The 16,021-nt window shown below is 44.9% G+C and overlaps 1 protein-coding gene across 5 annotated transcripts in view; it reads left to right on the top strand.

The window, feature by feature from the left end:
- SFI1 (SFI1 centrin binding protein) overlaps positions 1 to 16,021 on the top strand; it is a 306,787-nt gene that overhangs the window by 181,271 nt on the left and 109,495 nt on the right. For all 5 annotated transcript variants that reach the window (XM_030217587.1, XM_030217588.1, XM_030217589.1 and 2 more), the window contains 2 exons: positions 8,149 to 8,219; positions 8,802 to 8,894. In XM_030217587.1, coding sequence (XP_030073447.1) covers positions 8,149 to 8,219; positions 8,802 to 8,894 — 164 coding nt within the window. The remainder of the gene's footprint in view (positions 1 to 8,148; positions 8,220 to 8,801; positions 8,895 to 16,021) is intronic.

Below are 16,021 nucleotides of genomic sequence, written 5' to 3'. Positions count from 1 at the left end.
GAACACCTGCTACAGGTATGTATCATTTGCTGTCCATGTGAGATTTCCTTGATGTGATGTGTAAAACTGGCTTTCCACATGGACAGTGTTTTTAAAAATACACAGGTCATGTGTATCAGGCTTACAGCTTCTATCCTTACCATAAATATTGTTTGAATCTTGGCTTTCCTTCATCCTTTGAAAAAGCGAACTCTGAGCAAGCTGGAAGTATGTTTTCCATTTTCTACTTTGGTCTTTGTCAAGGGAAGCAAGTCCCATCAGATTACTATCATGGTAGAAAAGACTGAAGAGAGAAGGCTGAGATGCAGCACAAACAGCTCTACATGCTGAGGAGTTGCTTCAGACCTTTAATGACAACAGTACTATACAATCTACATTTTTATATTTTGCCAAATCCTTTCTCCCCCCTCCCCACTCCAGGCCCTGAAAATGAATCACAGAAATGTAACCAGAACAAACAGGTACTTGAAATTACTAATTTCTCAATAGACAAAGTTCTACATAGGGAGGGGGGGGGGGGGCGGGGAAACCCGCAGAAACATAATTAAAGTTATTTAGAATCTTATTTTTAAAAGGTGGTGAAAAATAAGATGCTTGATATGGAAAAGAACTATCCAGCACTTTCTTGTAGCGTAAGGTTGTAACTGGTGGAAAGTGCAGACGTAGGCTGTTTTGTCCTTATAGATTTAAAGGACCTAGAGAGGGGCAAGAGGCAAAGCTCTCAGGACTTGTACCTTCAAACATCTTATGTACCAGGCAAGCTACTTTGCACTTGAAAAGGTAACCAGTGAAGATGAATTAATAAAGGCATATCATAATGATACTTAGGATATTTACAAATCAGTTTAGCATCTGTATTCTACAATAGTTGAAGCCTAAATGAAGAAATGCAAAGTGATGCACTTAGGGAGTAGAAATCCATGGGAGACGTATGTGTTAGGCGGTGAGAGTCTGATAGGTACGGACGGGGAGAGGGATCTTGGGGTGATAGTATCTGAGGACCTGAAAGCGACGAAACAGTGTGACAAGGCGGTGGCCATAGCTGGAAGATTGCTAGGCTGTACAGAGAGAGGTGTGACCAGCAGAAGAAAAGAGGTTTTACTACCACTGTATAAGACTTTGGTGTGGCCCCACCTGGAGTATTGTGTTCAGTTTTGGAGGCCGTATCTTGTGAAGGATGTGAAAAAAATGGAAGGGGTGCAAAGAAAAGCTACGAGAATGGTATGGGATTTGCGTTACAAGACATATGAGGAGAGACTTGCTGACCTGAACATGTATACTCTGGAAGAAAGGAGAAACAGGGGTGATATGATACAGACGTTCAAATATTTGAAAGGTATTAATCTGCAAACGAACCTTTTCTGGAGAGGGGAAGGCGGTAGAACTAAAGGACATGAAATGAGATTGAAGGGGGGCAGACTCAAGAAAAATGTCAGGAAGTATTTTTTCACGGAGAGAGTGGTGGATGCTTGGAATGCCCTCCCGCGGGAGGTGGTGGAGAGGAAAACGGTAACGGAGTTCAAACATGCGTTGGATAAACATAAAGGAATCCTGTTCGGAAGGAAGGGATCCCCAGAAGCTTACCTGGCGGTGGGAGGCGGGGCTGGCGGTTGGGAGGCGGGGATAGTGCTGGGGAGACTTATATGGTCTGTGCCCTGAAAAAGACAGGTACAAATCAAGGTAAGGTATACACAAAAAATGACACATGTGAGTTTATCTTGTTGGGCAGAGTGGGTGGACCGTGCAGGTCTTTTTCTGCCGTCATCTACTATGTTACTAAATCTTGAATATACAGACAGACCAGCATACATTGTATTACAATAGTCCAGGTATGATAATCAAGGCCTGAACTAACAGTTGAAAGTATTCTTCCTCAAAGAATGAATGTATTGGGTGTATGCTTGCCTAAACTGTTAAGTCTGTACTCTTATTTAATTCTCTGTAAGCCACATTGCGCCTGCATGTGTGGGAAAATGTGGGATATAAGTCACAAATAAATAAATAAAAAATAAGTAGCGCTGTTTGAAAAAGACTTTTAACAGATGAATTTGCTTGCAGCTCCAATGCATGTATAGTATCTAGAAAAATCCTTAATAATTTGATACATTTTTCTACTAGAAGAAGTACCCCTGATGACAGGTTAATAGAATTAGGGACAGAACTTATAAAATGTACTTAACCACAGTAACTTGTTTTTCTTCTTACTCTGTTTCAGTTTGTAGATGGAACTCATTTTCCACAATACACTAATGCACTGATTTATAATACAAATATTTTCCGAGGACAAGCAGGCTTCTATATTCTCACAAGTGGGTGACGCCGATCTGTGTTTGCCCGGTCTAAAATGAGAGTTTTGTGGTCCACCACACATGCGCAAGTACTTACCTGCCCATCACACGAACACGGTCTCCTCAGTTCTTCTTTTTCTGCGTGAGGAGGTGCTTTTTCTTACTATCTCCTCATTCACTCGGTCTTAGCTATTTTTTGTGCATTTGGCTGTTTTTTGTTGTTGTTTCTTAATTGTATTCCTGTTGTTGGAACTTCCATTTTCCTTCCCTTTAATTTCATTACAGTTTTTTGCCTGTTTTTAAATTTTGTTTGTTTTTTCCATCATCGGGCCGCTTTCAGGACCTGACTTTGGCCAGGTTTTTCCCTTTCCTTTTTCCGTGCCTTGCCTCTTTTCAGGCACCATCACATCATTTAATTTAGCTGATGAAATTTTTCTGTCCACGAAGATTCCCAGTGGCTTCAAGCACTGTACCTGGTGCAATCGAACAATCTCTGGGAAAGACATCGATTCTTGTTGTTTGCAGAGTCTTGGGCCCAACTCTAGCCTTGCTAACTTGTGTTCTTTGTCACATGAAGAGGAGAACTCAGCTTTCCAGAGAGGCTCAATGAGAGAGGATTTTTTTAGCCAAATCCGGTTCCTTGACATCAAGCATCGCACCAGTATCAGGAGTGTCGGTAAGCATGATTGCTACTATACCTGTAGACACTGGGAGCAGTGAAGCATCGAGTGGGGCTCCACCTGCCTCAAGGCTTCGTGCTGTGCAGGGCCTCCAGGACTGTCCATCATCACGACCCTTATCACTCAAAACAAGAGGTCACTTCTACATCCCAACCTCCAGTCTCTTTCTCATAGCTTGGATGTTGAGAGCCTAGAATTCTCTTCCTTGGGATTTTAGGAGGGTGTCTCCTGGGTCTTGCTGGCTTCGAGGAAAGATTTCACTAAGAGGTGCTGTTCTTTCAAATGGAGGAAGTTTGCCATCTGGTGTGAGAGCAAGGCCCTAGATTGCTTTGTTTTCCCTTCACAGACCCTGCTGAGTACCTTCTACACTTATCAGAGTCTGGTCTCAAGACCAACTCCGTTAGGGTTCAACCTTAGTGCAATTAGTGCTTATCAGCATGTAGAGGGTAAGCCTATCTCTGGACAGCCTTTAGTTGTTCGCTTCATGAGAGGTTTGCTTTTGTTAGTGCCCCCTGTCAAACCTTCACCAGTGTCATGGGATCTCAACGTTGTTCTCACCCAGCTGATGAAAGCTCCTTTTGAGCCACTGAATACCTGCCATTTGAAGTACTTGACCTGGAAGGTCGTTTTCTTGGTGGCTGTTACTTCAGCTCGTAGGGTCAGTGAGCTTCAGGCCTTAGTAGTGGATGCATCTTATACTAAGTTTTCATCACAACAGAGTCCTCCACACACACTCTGTTCCTGCTGAAAGTGGTGTCTGAGTTCCATCTGAATCAGTCGATCGTCTTGCCAACATTCTTTCCCCAACCTCATGCCCATCCTGGCGAAAGCAGCTTGCACACCTTGAATTGCAAGAGAGCATTGGCCTATTACATGGAGCAGACAAGGCCCCACGGACAGTCTGCTCAGCTTTTCGTTTCTTTTGATCAGTGCTTTTTTTTTTTTGTAGAAAAAAAGGTGCCGGTACTCGTGGGTGGGGTCACCACATGACTCCACCCCTATTATAGCCACACCCCTTATACCAGCCATGGCGCATATAAACGGACGGCATTGAAAATATTATACTAGTATAGAAGAAACAAATAACGTGATTTTTTTCATTATAAATAATTTCTGTAAGCTGTTACAGCTCCAGCATACCCAGTGCAAAATAAGACAGCAGATGTAAATTCTCAAATTGGAAATATTCCAGACACTAAAATGAAAATAAAATGATTTTTTTCTACCTTTGTTGTCTGGTGACTTTGTTTTTCTGATCATGCTGACCCAATAGCTGATTCTGCTGCTATCTGTCCTCTTAACTTCGTTTCCAGGGCTTCCTTTCCATTTATTTCTTTACTTTCCGCCTTTTTTCTTCATTTCTTGCCCTACATCCGTAAGTAAAAGCTGGGTCCTCTGCAGACTTGACTGTCCATGGATCCATCTTCTGCCTATTTTCTTCATCCATGTGTAGTTTTTCTCCTCTCTTCCTTTTCCCTCATCTCATCTTCCTCACTCTTCCCTCCCCTCCATCCACGTCCAGCATTTCTTCTCTCTCCCTTCCCTCTCCTCCATCTACCCATGTCCAGCAACCCTCCTCCCCCCTGCCCTCCCCTCCATCCACCCATGGCCAGCATTTCTTCTCTCCTCCCTTCCCTCTCCTCCATCCACCCATGGCCAGCATTTCTTTTCTCCTCCCTTCCCTCTCCTTCATCCACCTGTGTCCAGCATTTCTTCTCTCCTCCCTTCCCTCTCCTCCATCCACCCGTGGCCAGAATTTCTTCTCTCTCTCTTCCCTCTCCTCCATCCACCCATGTCTAGCAACCCCTCCCCTGCCCCCCCTCCTCCAGCCACCCAGGTTGTCCAGTGGATTCTTCGGGGCAGGCAGGAAAGATCCCCAGTCTTTCCTGCCCACTGCCAGCGCTGACTCCCGCGGCGCTACTGCATCGCTCTTCAAAATGGCCACCGAGACTTACAAGGGCGGCCTCCAAGACTTCAGCAGCAGTCTCGGCGGCCATTTTTAAAGAGCGATCCGGCAGCGGGGGAGGGTCAGCGCCGGCAGCAGGCAGGTAAGACTGGGGATCTTTCCTGCCTGCCCCGAAGAATCCACTGGACAACCTGGGTGGTTTCCTTCTTCAGGTATGATTGGGACTCTGTAGCTCGGGGGAGGGAGGGAGGAGAGCCGGCTCGCCCTCAAGAACAACCGGCTCTTGCGAGCTGGTGTGAGCCGGCTCTAGCACACCACCGGACCTCACAAAAAAGGTGCCGGTATGCTGTACCGGCACAAAAAAAGCACTGCTTTTGATGCCAATAGGTTGTGGGTCGCCATCAGGAAACGCACCATTTCTAATTGGCTGGCAGATTGCATTTCCTTCACTTATGCCCAGGCTGAGCTGGCTCTAGTGAGTCATGTCATGGCTCATAATGTCAGAACCATGGCTGTGTCGGTAGCCCACTTGAGGTCAGCCTCCACTGAAGAAATTTGCAAGGCTGCGACGTGATCTTCAGTCCACACATTCACATCGCACTACAGCCGTGAGCAGGATACCTGACCCGACAGCTGGTTCGGGCAGTGTTGCAGAATCAGTTTGGGGGTCTAGAATCCAACTCGACCCTCCTAAGTCCGTTTTATTCTGTTCCAGGCTACACTGTCATTCAGATTGTACATAGTTTCAGGTCAGTCTGTGTTATGTCCTGTCGTTGTGAGGCCCAATTGACCAATGTTTGTTGTTTTTGGTGAACTTGGATGCTAGGAATTCCCCACTTGTGAGAATTATAAGCTGCTTGTCCTCTGAGAAAGCACTGGTACTTATGGTGTTCTCCAAAGGACAGCAGGCTTTATATTCTCTTAATCCCTCCTATCTCCTTGTGAAGTTTTCTCCTTCGTAGTTTTTTTTTAAATTTATTTTTTGCTGTAGTATTAAACTTAGACCATGTTCTTGCTGCAGGTGGGAATGCACTTGTACATGTACGGTAGTGTCTCTTGCACTCCACAAAGCTCTCATTAGACTTTTGTAACTTCCGGATTGGGTGACATGGGTCAGTGTCACCCACTTGTTAGAATATAAAGCCTACTGTCCTCAGAGAACACCTGCTACAGTTTAGTACCTTTGCTTTACCATGGAGGACTTGTAGAGTGGGTTTGGAATCTGAATGTGAAGTGGAGAAAGCTATTCTAGGCCTTATGTTTTGGCACTGTTGAAGGCAGTTGAACTGGAAAAGATCTGGCATAAAATCATATCCTGCCTTACAGTCTCATTTTATGTATCATTGAGATAGTAGTCTTTAAGGGAGGAGTACATGATATCAATTTATCAGAAGGGAATATGGTTCTACTTGCCAAAACTTCGTTACTAGCAAAGAAGGCAGTTTTGGTTTCATGGAGATTGCATGCTGCACCACAGTTCTCACAATGTAAAGCTTTCATGTTTGAATTAGCATTGTTAGAAAGGAAAAGAGTAGATAGTAATGATAGCCTCTAAATGGAACACTTTTCAAGCTATTTGGGAACCATACTGGAAAATGTTACCTTATATATAAAAAAATGGAGCTTACTTTTAAATAGATGAATGAGTTTGGCCTAATGATGGACAATCTGTTCAAGTGTAAGTTTTACCTAGCTTCTCTAACTATTTAATATGAATACTCTTATGAATCAAGGGGATGCTAAAACAGGTTTTAAGAGATTCTAATTTATGATACGACTTCTCAGTATTTTCTTGATATTCCAGTGGGTTCGAGATGTGTTCATTTTTGTATACCCGTTTAATCTCTGTGATTGAGATGGTTGGAGCAGTGCTTGACAATACTGTCTTTATGCCTTGTTTACTTCTCTCTACAATCAAAGATTCATGTTATCAAGTACCTTTTATTTGGGTTGTTATTTTGTAAACCTGTTCAACAATTGTTAAAACATTTATATTTGGGGGGATGGGAGGGATAACTGGACTAGGGAACTTATTTTCTAACATGGAAAAAAAACGGTATGGTACGATCATGCTTGTGCAGAATTGTAACTGCAATGCTGTATGTTTGGATTGTTAGCTACCTGGAGTGTGTGTAGATCAGAAATCACTTCGGACTTAAGAGTAGCAGTTGAATTGATGTTGAAGATCTGTTTTTCTTTGATTGTACTGAATATAGATTAAAAATAATAGTAGAAAAAGGGGATCCTGGAGGCACTTTAAACAATGGCTTCTAATTAGAAAATAAGAAATTTCTCATTTTAACCTTATTTGACCTATTGTTGAAGAAAAATTATCTGAACCATTTAAGAACCATTCCTACTGATTAGGGTGTGCTGAATGCAAAGAAGCCCATGGGAATAGAATAGGTTTCTTTGCATTCAGTGCACCTCTAATCAGTAGTGCAGCTTTGTAAAAGGAGCCCTAAGTTTGGTTAGCAGAAGAGTGTGATCTAAAGTATGAAAAACTGTGGTCAAATGAAATTGAATAAGTATTGCATCAATGCTGCAAGATAATAATCTCTTGGCATTTGCAACTGTGGTCAAATGAAATTGAATAAGTATTGCATCAATGCTGCAAGATAATAATCTCTTAGCATTTGCAACTGTGGTCAAATGAAATTGAATAAGTATTGCATCAATGCTGCAAGATAATAATCTCTTAGCATCTGCAACTAGAGTAATAAGCAAAGACTCTGTACTGTCCAGACTTTGAAAACCAAATTGAGAATGGTGCAGACAATTAGGAGGCAATTCTATAAAGCGTGCCAAAATGTAGGTGCTAAAATACAGTGCACTGAGTGCAAATTCTATAACTGCATCTGGGTGCCCAGATTCCATTATAGAATAGTAGCATAAATCTGCATTTATTTACCTATATTTAGGCATGTTGACTTTGCAACATAAATGCACATGCCTAAATGTAGCACTTTAGTGCATAAATGACACTCCACTTTGAACGCTCCCTTGCATTTATGTGCTGTTCTGCTTGTGTTCGTACATAGCACTTTACACACATGAATGTTACATTCATGTGTGTAAGTGCTAGTACTCTATAATCTTTGTTCCTAAATGTAAGGTGCCATTTGTGTGCTAACTTTATAGAATTAGTTATCATGGCTGTAATAATCCTGCTTGTCTATGGAGAAAGGATTAATGTATAGGTCAGTGCATGGGAATAGTTTAACAATGAAGAATGGTTGGTTGCATTCTTATGCTTTCTTTAATGAGGTACTAGATATGGTAATGCGTGCTGAAGAACTGAAATTACAGAAACTGGCTGATGGGTATCGCAGGCGCCACTTTCTGGTAAGCATGTATCCTAGTTTTATTTTATTTATTTATTACATTTGTATCCCACATTTTCCCGCATAGCAGTAGGCTCAATATGGCTTACAGGTTCTGGGGAGGAGAGTACCAACTCCAGGAATATATACAGAGTGGAAAATAGAGTAACAGTAGGTGCAAGGAAGCTTAATAATAATAATAAGAAACAGCATAAGGAATGTCAAGTTAAATGCAAAGCGCTAAGGAAGGCAAAGAGGGACGTTAAAAAAAAGATTGCGTTGGAGGCAAAAACGCATAGTAAAACTTTTTTTTAGGTATATTAAAAGCAGAAAGCCGGCAAAAAATGTTTCCGGGATAGCCATGTATGTATTAAATCCTGGCTCCATAAGAATCTTAAATTTAAAGCTTGATCTCTGAAAGAGAGAGAGAGAAAACTGAATAGATGTGTAAATGAGATTCCTAGGTATCAATCTCTTTGCAGTGCTGTCTGGGTATCTGTCTCTGAAGCACTGTGGAAATGTCAGGCCCTATACCAGAATCAATGTTGCAAAGATTGTCTTCATTTTGACAGTGTTGGATCTAATGATGTATCTGTCTCTGCAGAGCCTTGGATTCAGTGCTCTAAAGAAGAATGTTAAAGCTATCCAGATCCAGAGGATGAGAAGAAACTTAGCTTGTCGACAGCATGATGTTATGGTATGAATAGTTTTGCTTTGGCTGGCTGTTTTCAGGGAATGTGAACTGTATGCTTGGTATAGCTCAAGTTCATCTGTCTTTTGTCACCTGTTGCCCTTAGCCCTGTAACAATAATGTAACAAAAATGAAGAACATGGTTAAAAAGAAGCTAAAAGGATTGGCTGCAAGGGTTAGGACATTAAATCGGGAATGCGCATTGTTTGAAAATACCATCTTGGAAGCCCAGGCCAGATGCAGTCCACGTATTTACAAAGGTAGAAAGCCAGCACGGTTAAAAGGTGACGTGAAGGGGTCACCCGAGCAGACATGTTCAGCTGGCTCCTGGGCCCTGGTCCCTATACTGCTTTTAAGTTTTCAACATTTTTTATTGATGACAATCAAAATTAGACATATTCCATAGCTGGCCTTAATAACATAGCCACAACATAACATACATAACAAAAAGCTAGATTAGAAGTCTGTCATCAATTTTTGCTTTTTCCTTTTTCATCCCCCCCCCCCCCCCACTTCCTCCCCCCTCCCCCTACCCCTCCCTTTCGTGCCCCAGGGCTTGGACTCTGATAGTCCTAGGGCAACCCCCCCTCCCCCCTAGTGGAGTCATATATATCGTTTGGACGCTCTCTGGAACTCCTTATAGTATCCTCTTACCCCTTATTTAGAAGCAAGCTTCGCCCCTTAGGACTCAATGTCTGTAAATAGGGGCCCCAAATCTGTGTGAACCGTGCTAAACTCTTCGGGGACCCCTTAGCCCCCCTAGCTTCCCAGGTAGCCAGCAAATGTACTTGATTTCTCCAGTGCCAGTAGGCTGGCACCTCCGGTACCGTCCAGTATTGTAAGATGCTTTTCTGGGCCACCAAGCACAATTTATGGCTCAGGAGACGAGCTGTCTCAGAGCACCTACCAAATGCCCCTTGCGTATTCAGCACAAAGTGGTCCCAGGATCCTGTCACAGGGGTCCCCAACAGTTGAGTTAAAAATTGAGTAATCTCCCCCCAGAAAGCCTTCACTCCGGGGCATGCCCAGAAGGCATGATATAATGTGTGCGGGTAGTGGCCGCACTTAACACATGTGGCCCCTTGCAGGAAATCTACATGAGCTAATTGTTGCCCCGACATGTAGGCCCGTAAAATAACTCTATACCCACTTTCCCGGAGCCTCTCATCCTGGCTAATTGCTGGAATTCCCTGCAATGTGAGCCCCACATTCCATCCCGTTAATGTTGTCCCCGATTCCTGTTCCCATTTTTGCTTGATTTCTGCAAAGTTTTTAGGGGGCTGACACCTAATCAAAGCTCTATGGAGCGCTGACACTGACATTCCCGTGACTTCCATTTCCCCGAAAAAAGCTTGTAGTTTGCTTCCCAATCGTTGCCGTAGCAAGTCTGGATCTAATGCTGAGATGTAATGTTTAACTTGGGCATACGCAAACCTAGTCCCCCAAGCCACCCCGATCCGAGACTGTAGTTCCTCGTACCCTATTAAATTCCCCTCTTCACTTAATAGGTGTTCAATCTTGGTTATTCCCATCCGCTCCCACTCCAAAAACGTTGGGTTATCTAGGCCTGGCATGAAAGCTGGATTCCCTCTAAGGGTCAACTGATCTGATGTCGAGGGACTCCCCCCCACTGCCTGTATTAGTCCCTTCCATGCCTCACGAATGGACTGTAGCATCACACTATTCCTCAGGCAAAGTGGGAGTTGTTTACGTGTAAGATGTAACAGCGAAAAAAGTTCATAAGGAGCAAAGAGTTCCCTTTCCATTTTTATGGGAGTGTAAGTGCAAGTTTGTGTGAACCAGTCCCCCAAGTGCCGGGTCAGGCAAGCCTGATTATATAAGGACAAGTCCGGTAACCCCAGACCATCCTGTCTCCAACCTCCTAGCATATATTTATATCGCAATTTAGGTTTCTTCCCCGCCCAGCAGAATCTACTGAAAGACTTATGTATACTTTTCAAGTCTTTGCGTGTCAATCGAATTGGTAACGTCTGTAACAGATACAGCCATTGTGGGAAGAGAATCATCTGTATCAGATTCACCCTTCCCCTCAGCGATAGGGGAAGAGGGCCCCACTTCTCCAGCTGCTTCTTAGTTACCCCCATAAAAGCCGTATAATTTATAACATGCAACTTCCTCAAGTCCAGGGTCAGCCTAATTCCCAAATATTTAAATGTGTCCTCCGCCCAACTCAGGGGAAAGTCTCTACCCATCTTGCGCTTCACTTCTGCGGATGATGCCAATGCCTCTGATTTAGTAAGATTTAAGCGTAGGCCTGCAAAATCACCATATTCCTTTATAATTTCCATTAAAGCCGCAAAAGAGGCCTGCGGATCTGTTAACAGTACCAGTAGGTCATCCGCAAAAGCCGCTATTTTAAATTGAGACGACCCTACCTCCATTCCCTTTACCGATGGAATATCTATAATATCCCGAATCAATGGGTCTAGAGACAGTACAAATAAAAGGGGGGACAGCGGGCATCCTTGTCTCGTTCCCCTGAATATCGGAAAGGTTCTTGATTCCATCCCGTTTACCAAAATCCTGGCCTGAGGGGAATGGTATAGGGCCCGCACCGCTGACATAAACCGCCCAGTAAAGCCATATGCCTTCAGTGTGGCGAACAGGAAATCCCAATGGACCCTATCGAACGCCTTTTCAGCGTCGAAGCTTATAAGTAAGGACGGTGTCCCTTTCCTACCCCTTGTCTCCAATGCTGTTAAGATTTTTCTTAGGTTTTTTGCTACTGTTCGCCCCTCCACGAATCCCACCTGCGTCTCATGCACCAGCTCCGGCAACACCCTTGCCATACGATTAGCCATGAGCTTAGCCAGTATTTTCGCCTCTACATTTAGCAGAGAGATAGGCCGGTATGATTCTGGTTGCTCTGGGTCTTTACCTGGTTTTGGCAGCACTACAATCTGCGCCAACGCCAAATGAGGCGGCAATTCCTCCCTGTCGATTATTCTGTTAAAATATCGAGTCAGGGTTGGTATTATGTCCTCCCCCAGCATCTTATAAAATTCTATACGTAATCCGTCCGGGCCGGGCGCTTTAAGTAATTGGCTCCTCGCTATTACCACAGCTACCTCTTCTTCCTGCACAGGGCGATTTAATTCCTGCACATCTTGCTGTCTCAGGGAGGGCAAGTTAAGATTGTTCAGATAATTAATCCCTTGGAGCCCCTGGTCCAAAGGTTGTTCATATAATTGACTATAAAACTTAAGGAAAACCTCACAAATAGCCCCATCGGCCCGCACTTTCCCTCCTTGACCATCCTTTAACTGAAGCACCCTACCTCCCCCCCCTTTTGGGCGCGCCAATCTGGCCAATAAGCGACCTGTCTTATTTCCATGCTTGTACAGCTGGTATTTATAATAGGTTAAGGATTTGGTGGCTCTTTGGTGTAACAGCTCATTAAGCGCCACTTGTAATTCCATTAAACGCGCTCTATGCTCCCCCTTATGCGTTCGACCAAACAGTTGCCTGGCCCTGCAAACTTGGGCACTTAATCTCAGTATTTCCCTGTTCCGCGTTGAGCGTGCGAAATGTGTGTAGCTAATTACTTCCCCGCGGAGCACCGCTTTCGCGGCATCCCAGAACAATACCGGATTGTCCCTATGGTCCCTATTTGATGACTCATATGCTCGCCAGCACTCCCTAAGCTTCTCTCTCAACCCCACGTCTCTATACATCTCCACTGGGAATCTCCACGAACCATGTCTATGAGCCCTGGGTCCCATCTCCCAGTCCATGCTCACCCAGGCATGATCCGAAATTGTATAAGGTCCAATTTCCGTCTTAGTTATTTTGCCAAATAAGTCCTGTGAAGTTAGGATGTAATCAATTCGTGCCTGGGTGTCATGTGCACGGGAGAGGTGTGTGTAGTCCTGTTCCATGGGGTGTAAAGTTCGCCAGATATCAATCAAATCTAATAGGTTCCCCAATCTTTTTAAGCCTTTATTTGATGCCCCCAAGTCGCTGCGAGCCCCTTGAGAACAGTCAAGTTGAGGGTCCCACACCGTATTAAAGTCTCCGCCCACTACTACCGGTACTCCTGGGTGATCCACTAGGTGTCCCACCACCTCTTGATAAAACTTCTTATCATATTGGTTGGGGGCATAAATATTACCAAGTAGGATTTTTTGACCCTTGCTCTCCATTTCCACCACCACATATCTCCCCCCCTGGTCCACATATAAGGGTTTGATCGCTGCTGCTACCCCCTTACGAAATAACACCGCCACCCCCCTTTTTTTCCCTTGGGCTGCCGCTGCCACACACTCCCCCACCCACCACGTTTTTAATTTGGCATATTCCGCCTGACTGAGATGGGTTTCTTGCAATAGGGCAATATCAACCTTATGTCTCTGTAGGTGCTGTAAAATTTTTGTTCTTTTTATTGGGGAGTTAATGCCTCCAACATTCCATGTTACCAACTTTACCATATTTGTGGTGTTGTGAGACACTCAATGATAGCATCCCTATAACGAGACTCGAGCAGGCGTCCCAGCCTCCGCCCCCCCAAGTCCACGCTCGTCCTCCCAAATATATTCCACTTGTCTCTTAGCCTTCTGCAGATTTGTTTGCCCCTTAAGCGTCCATCTCCATATCGTATTAATTCTTGATAAGCTCCACTATTCCCCCAACTCCCCATCCCCCTCCCTCTCCCCCTCTCCCCCCCCCCCCTTTCTGTACCCTACCCCCCAGTTCCCTTGCTCCCTGCCTGGGAACCATCACGTGTAGACACCCCCTTCCCCCCTCCCATTTTTCTCAGATTCCCCCATAGACTCCTAACTTTCCCCTCCGATTTTATATTTCTATTCCTCATCATATCCCCAACTGTAATCAGATTTTATCCCTCCTATACAACAAAACACTTTCAACTGTTCAACACTTAAACATTAATACTTCCAAACCCAACCTTAACTCAATGTCCCCATTTTCGTAGCTTACACTACCCAAACCTATGCATTCAGGTCACTGTCCTCCATTTTGATTGTGGTGCCTGCCAGCTCATGTTCCACCCTCCGATCAGGTCGCCGCGCCTTCTTCTGCTTTATCTGCAAGCTCTGTTTCCATTTGGGTTACAAAGTCCTTCGCTTCCTCAGCAGATTCAAATGACCTTGTTGTCCCCTTGTATGTTACCCTCAGTGTAGCCGGATACGTTAAAGTAAACCGCACCTTCATGCATACAGTTTAGCACACAGGCCTGAGAACGCTCTCCTCCTCCCTGAGACTCCAGCTGAATAGTCTTGAAAACACAGGACTCTTTTATTTTCATATGTTAGGGCACCCTCCGATCTTGAGGCCTGAAGAATATATTGTTTGTGTGCAAAGTTCAGCACTTTCATTATAATCACTAGCGGTCTGGAGCCCTCTGCCTGGCGGGGACCTATGCGATGTGCTCTCTCTATTCTGAGGGGGCCCATACTGGCAGGGAAGTCAATCTTGTCTGTCAGCCATCTTTCCATCGTATTTGCCAGATCTTTTCCCCCCAGGGCCTCTGGGATCCCCACCAAGCGCAAGTTGTTTCTCCTGGATCGATTCTCCAGGTCTTCTACTTTTTGCTCCAAGTCCAACAGCCGTTTCTTGAGGCCTTTCTGCTCTCCTTCCACTTCCGTTACTCTGTCCTCCACCTGGCTGGTTCTGGTCTGAAACGCCACACATTCTCGGGTCAAGTCATCCATGCGCGCCTGCAGCCTCTCCAGTTTTGTGTCTAGCGGTGTCAACCGCCTCTCCAGCATCTCCTCTAGCACCGCGGTCATCTCAGATGTTATCTCCGCGACCCATGCAGAGGCAACAGAAGAACCGGCGCTTTGCATCGGAGATGCCATCTTGGCTTCCGCCGGCTTGTTTCTGAGCTTCTCTTTTTGCACCGCTTTCGATGCCATTTCGGGACTCCCGACTCTCCCGCTTGATTGCACGCCGTTCCGCCCGTTGCCCGTTGTCAAATTATTTGTTTTGGGTTTTTTATGTTCGGTTCGATGCGCAGGGGAAGAGTTCAGGGGCCGGAGAGCTCTTCACATGCGACCTCTCTCCGGCATGGCGTCACGTGATCCTCCCCTATACTGCTTTTAAAACCGCTCTAGATTTTCATGAGTGAACTTATAGCACTACAATTGCATCCTCCTGAGTGTACATGGACAAATTTCTCCACCGCAGGAGTAGCGAAATGTCTTCTAGAGGGAGGAAGAAACCCCCAGAGAACCTGCGCCAATTTGAAGGCAAGATGGTGGCCCTGTTACCTGCAGCAATTTCAGAGATCACAAAGACAGCATTGGTAGACATAACAAAAGCCGTTTCTGGAGCCCCCCCCCCCCCCCCCCCACCCGAGTTGAGACTCTCTCTCAGGGCAAATATCTCACTTCGAAAACTTGGTTACTGAGACAGTCATGCACCACAGAATTAGAAGCGCGTGTGTCGGCCATTGAGGATGCAAGACTCGTGGAGTCGGCCGATTTGGACGCTATGAAATTAAAACTACAACAGCAAGTTGACAAATTGAATGACTTGGAAAACTGTTCCAGACGAGGAAACTTGCAATTTCTGGGATTCCCAGATACAATAGCAAAAGCTCATCTGCTTACCACTGCGGAGGACTGGCTTGCCTCTGAATTTCCAATGAGAGGAAACTCTGTGCCTATAAGGTTGGAAAGAGCGCACCGCTTTGGGCAGTGAGCCACTAGGGACTTGAGGCCTGGAATGGTGATTGCGGTGATTGCGAAAATACACAACTATGTGCATGAAGCTGAGATCCTCTGTTGTATAAAACAAAACGAGATTCCTTACTATACGATGGAGCTGCAATTAAGATCTTTCAAGATTATTCTCCGCTACTCACTGAAAAACGGAAACGGTTCTATCTGATTTGTGCTGCTTTGGCAAGTAAACAAATCCATTATTAAGGGGCCCTGTTGACACTTCATTCACCTTTTTGGTCAACAGCTAAAGCAGTTCTCGTAGGAGATATCCTGGCATATGTTGTTGCTCGCAACAAACGCATTACCCAGGGTATCTTGCATCTGGAGCGTAAACTTACGGTGGCCAGGAGGGCCTTTGTCCGTCAGCCTACGCAAACTCTTCGGGAGGCCTTCCTGGCTGCTCATTCTGCTCTTAACTCCTTGATCCAT

Source organism: Microcaecilia unicolor, chromosome 11 (genome assembly GCF_901765095.1).
Source record: "Microcaecilia unicolor chromosome 11, aMicUni1.1, whole genome shotgun sequence".
NCBI classification, from domain to species: Eukaryota; Metazoa; Chordata; class Amphibia; order Gymnophiona; family Siphonopidae; genus Microcaecilia; species Microcaecilia unicolor.
Note: the sequence above shows the minus strand (reverse complement) of the source record. Positions and strands in the feature narration are given on the sequence as shown.